The sequence below is a fragment of the Echinops telfairi genome, unplaced genomic scaffold (assembly GCF_000313985.2).
Source record: "Echinops telfairi isolate 266 unplaced genomic scaffold, ASM31398v2 ScPeMD7_30;HRSCAF=105, whole genome shotgun sequence".
Lineage (NCBI taxonomy): Eukaryota > Metazoa > Chordata > Mammalia > Afrosoricida > Tenrecidae > Echinops > Echinops telfairi.
The window spans coordinates 1,449,534-1,455,365 of record NW_022103927.1 but is presented as its reverse complement, the minus strand read 5'-3'; the positions used below and the strand labels follow the sequence as shown (position 1 = coordinate 1,455,365).

Below are 5,832 nucleotides of genomic sequence, written 5' to 3'. Positions count from 1 at the left end.
AGGGGGACTCCTAAGGCCCCAACATCACCCAGCTCCACATGCCTCACCAGACACTGTACTCTGGTCCACCCCCATCCCACACATGAGAAGGTGCTCAGGAGAGCAAGCCAGGAAGTGTGAGGCCGACCCAGGTCTGTCGGATGTCCTCAGCAGCCCTGAAGTCCAAGAGACGGGCCTGTCTCACCTGGAAGACCCCCTGGGCATCGGCAGTGACAGCCGTGTGCAGAGGCGTCCGGCCCGAGTGGTCCTGGGCGTTGGTGTCTGCCCCGGCGTCCAGCAGCCGCTTGGCCGCATCAGCCCGGGCGTAGCGGGCAGCTAGGTGCAGGGCAGTCTCACCAGTGCGGTCGGTCTGTGCCCCAAGCTGGGCACCCTGGCAGATCAGGTCTGAGATGATGCTGGCCGACGTGTCCTCAGCCTCGTCCTCCTCAGCTGGCATCGGCTCCAGAGCCCCCCCACAGAAGGAGGCCAGCATTAGTGGAGTGAAGCCATCTGTGGGGGGTCAGGAGTGCATCGTTCGGGAAGTGGCCAGAAAGGTCTCTCCACAGCCTTCACAGGCTCTGCGTCAGGTGGGAGTGGCAGGTCCTCCCCTCTGCACACACCTGGCTCACGTGCCCCTTACAGACAGACCTTACAGGCAGGGCATGTGATCGGTCACTCAAGGGCTCCTCAGGCACAAGGGAGACAGGGCTGGGGCGAGGGAACCCAGCAAGAAGCAGTCTCAGGTGGACGCAGGCAACCTACTTTAGCCCGGGCCCCGTGACTCCAGAGAGAGAGCTGGGTCGAGGGGAAGCAGCTGTGTCTTTCACACGCCATCTCCTGCTCAGAGGCTTCCTCTGGAGACATACTCTCCTAGGTAGGGATGCCCAAAGGCAGCGGTTCTCAACCTGTGGGTCGCGACCCCTTTGGGGGTGGAAAGACCCTTTCACAGGGGTCACCCGATTCATTAACAGTGGCAAAATGACAGTGATGAAGTAGCAACAAAAATAATTTTATGGTTGTGGGGTCACCACCACCTGAATTAAAGGGTCGCGGCATTAAGAAGGCAGCGAATCACCGTCCAAAGAGAACCGCAGGTGCCAGGTGTAAATGGACGTGGAAACAGGAATGCCCTAAACTGTGGCAAAGGCCGCAAAGACAGTCCCAAGAGGGCATGAGGGGCAGCACGGTCAGCTACACCTGACACACAGATTTGCTCTGGCCTCTTTAGCGACACTCGGGTACCCCCGTTTCCATCCTTGAGCGCTGGGGTACAGACACACCTCCTCCCCCGCTCAGGAACAGGAATAATGTCTAGGTGCAACTGATGTGCATTGTCTGGCCTGCTGGCCACACTGATTGGCTCAGGCATGAGCATGTGCCTCTCGTTTGTCCAATCAGAGCTCATCCCAGGACTTTTGCTGGAACAGCTGGGAAGATGGTTGGCCAGGCTGTTGGTCTTGCTGACCCCAGGAGAAAGCCTGCTGGAGTTGGGAAACGGAGCCAAGAGGAAGATTTGAGTCTTGGATCCAGATGTGCCTGGAGCTGCCAGCTCTGTAAACCCGGAAATCCTGTTTTGTTCTATAACTTAAGCTAATGTAAGTTGGGTTTTTGTGATTGGCTTAAAACCCAGATTCCTGATTAGCACACATGCCCAGCCATACATACAGCCCCGTTCTCCCTGGACTGCGCACCCACATACAGCTGCTCCAGAGCAGGGCCAGGGAGGGGCACCATCACTGACCTGGGCCACGCACGTTGACGTCCATGCCGTCAGCATCCACGTCACCCTGCGGTGGTGTCAGCGCCATGGCTGGTGCCACGCGGATGTCTGCAGCAGCTAGGTGGTGTTGAGTCCACTGGCGGCAGTCCACAGTATCCTCAGCCCCCACACAGGGTTCCTCCACCTGGAGGTAGGGGGACAGCAGGCCCTCAGACCCATTGCTCATCAGAGGGAATGGCCGTGGCCACAGGGTCCCCCCTCATAACACCCACACAGGACCTGGAGAAACCACATACACCCCACCACGCAAGTGCCATCCAAAAACCAAAAATGAGACCCGTGGCCGTGGATTCCAGTTCACAGCGACCCCGTGTGCTGCAGAGGGGAACTGATCCATAACGTCTCCGTGGCTGCGATCTTTATGGAAGCTGATCACCAGGCTTTTCTGCCACGGCGCCACTGGGTGGATGTGAGCCACCCCCCTTTGGGTTGGTGGTCAAGTTCAAACCGTTCACACCATTAGGGAGTCCCTTCAAGTGGCATCCTGAGTTATGAATTGGGTTGCTGACTGCAAGGTCAGCCGTCGGAAACTACCGGCCACTCCATGGGAGAGAGATGAGGCTTTCCACTGTCATGAAGATGTATAGTCTCGCAAACGCCACGGAGCCAGTTCTATTCTGTCTTACAAGGTCACTCTGAAGCGGAATTGACTCGATGGCAGTGAGTTTGGGAGAATCTGGGTGGTGTAGGGGGTTATGAATTGGGATGCGAACCCCAAGGTCAGCAGCCGCTCCTTGAGAAAAACCATGAGGCTTTCTGCCTCTGTCCAGATTGACAGCCTCAGACTTCTATGGTGGGGCCTTCCGTGAAACGTGAATGACAACTTCCTGATTGTCAGAAAAATCCACACCGGATGACTGTGTATGCACGCTTCCAGCCAGTCCCACCGACTGGGATGTCGTAACCCAGGTGATTCTCAGGAAAAACAAGGTCACTTGTTCTAATTCTTAAGGGGTCTAACATAGCATGATAACTGAAGTGAAATGCACTCCAAGCCTTAGGAACACGGACGGCGGCAGTCCTGCTCTGACTTACAGGGTCGCTGTGAGTTGGAAGGGGTTCGACAGCAGGGAGGGAGGGAGGGAGTGACGGCCGTGATCATGTATCCGTTCCACAGCAGGAACTGGACAGACTGACTTGCTAGAGGTTCAAACCAAGCGCACGGCCATCGAGTGGGCTCCGACTCATGGCAAACCCTCGCGGACAGAGCAGAATTGCCCCTGTGGATTTCCAAAGCTGTCACTGGACAGGAGTAGAACGTCTCGTCTGGGTCCTGAGGAGCGGTGGGTGGTGCCCAAGTACTGGCCTTGCGGTGAGCAGCCCATGGCTAATGCTCGATATCACCAGGACTCCTGTCAGTGGCTGAAGGGAGTAACTCGGGTTTTCACACAGGTTGGAAGGAGGGGCGGGGAGCTAAGCACCTGAAGCAGATTAGCCCAAAGCCGCCTGGAGCCCAGCACCCCGCGGAGCATACCTGTCTGGACAGCAATGCCAGCTGGCTCAGAGAGAGTGAATTAGGACTCCTGATGGGCCCACAGTTATCCAAGACTGTGCTCACAGGGCATCAAATGGCTGGGGGTTTGGGGTTTGTTTGTTTTTTAAGTGGATCACCAGGCCTTTCTTCCTAGGCTGTCTGATTCTGGAAGCACTTCTGAAACCTGTTCAGCATCACAGCAATGTGCAAGCCTCCACCAACACACTAGGGGGGTGAACGGGCATGGGAGACACTGACCCACACTGTCCCTGTCAATCTTGAGATACCTCCATGTCATCAACACCGGGGCAGAGAAAGGCAGCTGAGGACTGAGCTGGACGGCAATATAACTACTCTCTGGGGTGCTCTGAATCTCTAGGTGGTACTGCCAGTTAATGTGTCTGGCTGCTAATCGAAAGGTTGGAGGTTTGAGTTCCCCCAGAGGTGCCTTTGAAGAAAAGTCTGGCGACCTACTTCCAAAGGTTCGGAAAAGCCTGTGCTGTGGTTTTCCCCTGACACTCACAGAACGGCTGATTCTTAGGGTGCTGCAAAGATACGGCCGATGCACGGGGGCGGGGGGGATATGATCCCAGTGAAGGCCGTGTGCACGTCTGAGAGACAGCCAGCAGGTGTCAGCAAACAGAAGCAGGCACCTATGGGAGCGGCCCCAGGGCAGAAAATTGCACTTAGGATCAGTGGGGTCCTCTCTGGGGCTAGGCACACTGGGCGATGTCAGATGTGGCTGAGAAAGTAAGATCCCCAGCTGACCCAGGACTGGGAGGAGGCAGGAGGAGGCAAGGACCTGCCAGCCATTGTCATCGATAGTTGCCTTCAAGTTGATTCGAATGCAGGGCGACCATGTGTGTGCAGAGTAGAATTGCTCCACGGAGTTTTGTGGGCTGTGGCCTTGCACAGAGCTTTGCGGGCTGCGGCCTTGCAGAAGCAGATACCAAGGCTTTTCTCCTGAGCTTCTGGCCTGGGGTGAAGCGCTTAACCAGGTGCACTGTGCAGGTGGCAAATCTCCTTCTCTTCCGGATGCCACAGAACAGTGACAGGGAGCTGGGAATGTTCTCAGGAGCCAGGGACATAGGGTGGTGGACAGCTGAGCCTCCCCTGGGCTTTCCCACCAGGGACCCTGCCAGTGGGCCAGAGGGACAGCACCTTCAGTCTCTTTGCCTCCGGGCAATCGGTGTCCATCCAGTCTGTGGCCTCCTCCCCCATCAGACTCTCGCCCTTGGCCATGTTCCTGCGGGGAGAATGGAAAGGGCAGATAAGCGTGGGAACACTAGGGAGGGGATTTTGGGGGTGCAATAAGAGTGGAGGTCAAAAAGGCGACGAGGTCAGGGATCTGGAATGGGGCCCAAGGCTTGGGGTCAGGCCCCAGTGAGGGGGTGCAGGATGGGATTAGATCATTGGGTGCACAGTCAGGGGTCAGGATGCGTGATGACCAGGTCATGATGGTAATCAAGGAAAGGACTCTTGTGAAGTCCGGGATTAGGACAGGCGATGGCCGGGTCCTGTTGGGAGACTGTTGTGGGATCAGAAGTTAGGATGGGTGACAGCTGGGACCTAAGATGCAATCAGGAGAGGAGGGGGATCCGGGTCAGAGCCGTGGGCAGGGGGGCAGATGAGAGGCCACAGGGGTTGGAGAGGGTGGGAGATGGAGCCAGGATGAAACAGGTTGTGGTGAAACAGTGGCCAAGGAGTGAGAGAGTGAAGGTAAATTAAGGGGTCCGGGTCAGATCTGGTCAGGGTGGGGTTGAGCATCTTGGGGACAAGTCAAGGAGTAGAAACTGAGGCCCAGGTCAAGGGCATGGAATGGAGACGAGGTAAGAGGTCCAGTCAAGAGTTAGGGTGGCTGAGAGCCAGAAGTGGATTGGAGCCTGGTGGAGCAGAGGGTCAGGGGAGCACACAGAGACCCTGAAGTCAGCTGTCCCATAGGCACACACACAGAGTGGCCGGATAACCTCTGAGAGGTGAGGCTCCATGCAATTTCAGGGGTCCGTGAGGTGGGAAATCGAGTCGGGGTCAGGGGTCAGGAACAGTGCATTCAAAGCTAGGGTCAGGCCAGGGTCAGAGGTCAGCGCCAGGCCAGGGCTGGGTCCTCACTTCATGCCCAGCGCATCCTGGCCCACGGGCTCCCGGCGGCCTTTGTGGCCTGCAGCCACGTCCTTGTGCAGCGAGAAGCCCTCGGGGAACCAGAGGGTGCTGTGCTCACGCTTGCGCCGCGCCACCATGACCCCCAGGACCAGGATGATCAGCAGGAAGACGGCGCCCGCGACCAACAGAGGCAGCAAGGGCAGACTTGGCTCAGGCGGCTCCAGCAATTCCGCTGCGGGAAGAAGCAGGGATCCAATGGGGACTGGGTCCCCACCCAGGTCGCACCCCCACCCCCAGCCCCGCCCTGGGGCAGGGCCTCACCCCGCACAGCCCGCAGAGGGTACGGGAAGTCCAGGCGCTCCACCGCCGACAGGGCACCCAGGTAGTCAGCCGCGCTCTGGGCGTCCGGGAAGCAGTGGTCATTCTCGGGGGACTGCAGACACAGCCGGTTGTCGATCTCCAGCATGACCACGGAGCTGTGGGGCAGGGGATGGACAGA

At 57.9% G+C, this 5,832-nt stretch overlaps 1 protein-coding gene across 1 annotated transcript in view; it reads right to left on the bottom strand.

Moving 5' to 3' along the window:
* Nucleotides 1–5,832, bottom strand: part of NOTCH3 (notch receptor 3) — a 30,048-nt gene that overhangs the window by 5,081 nt on the left and 19,135 nt on the right. Inside the window, exons 19-23 of the mRNA XM_045289694.1 lie at nucleotides 5,655–5,809; nucleotides 5,343–5,565; nucleotides 4,395–4,479; nucleotides 1,721–1,883; nucleotides 185–489 (exon numbers count right to left, since the gene is read on the bottom strand). Of these exons, the coding sequence (XP_045145629.1) occupies nucleotides 185–489; nucleotides 1,721–1,883; nucleotides 4,395–4,479; nucleotides 5,343–5,565; nucleotides 5,655–5,809 (931 nt within the window). The remainder of the gene's footprint in view (nucleotides 1–184; nucleotides 490–1,720; nucleotides 1,884–4,394; nucleotides 4,480–5,342; nucleotides 5,566–5,654; nucleotides 5,810–5,832) is intronic.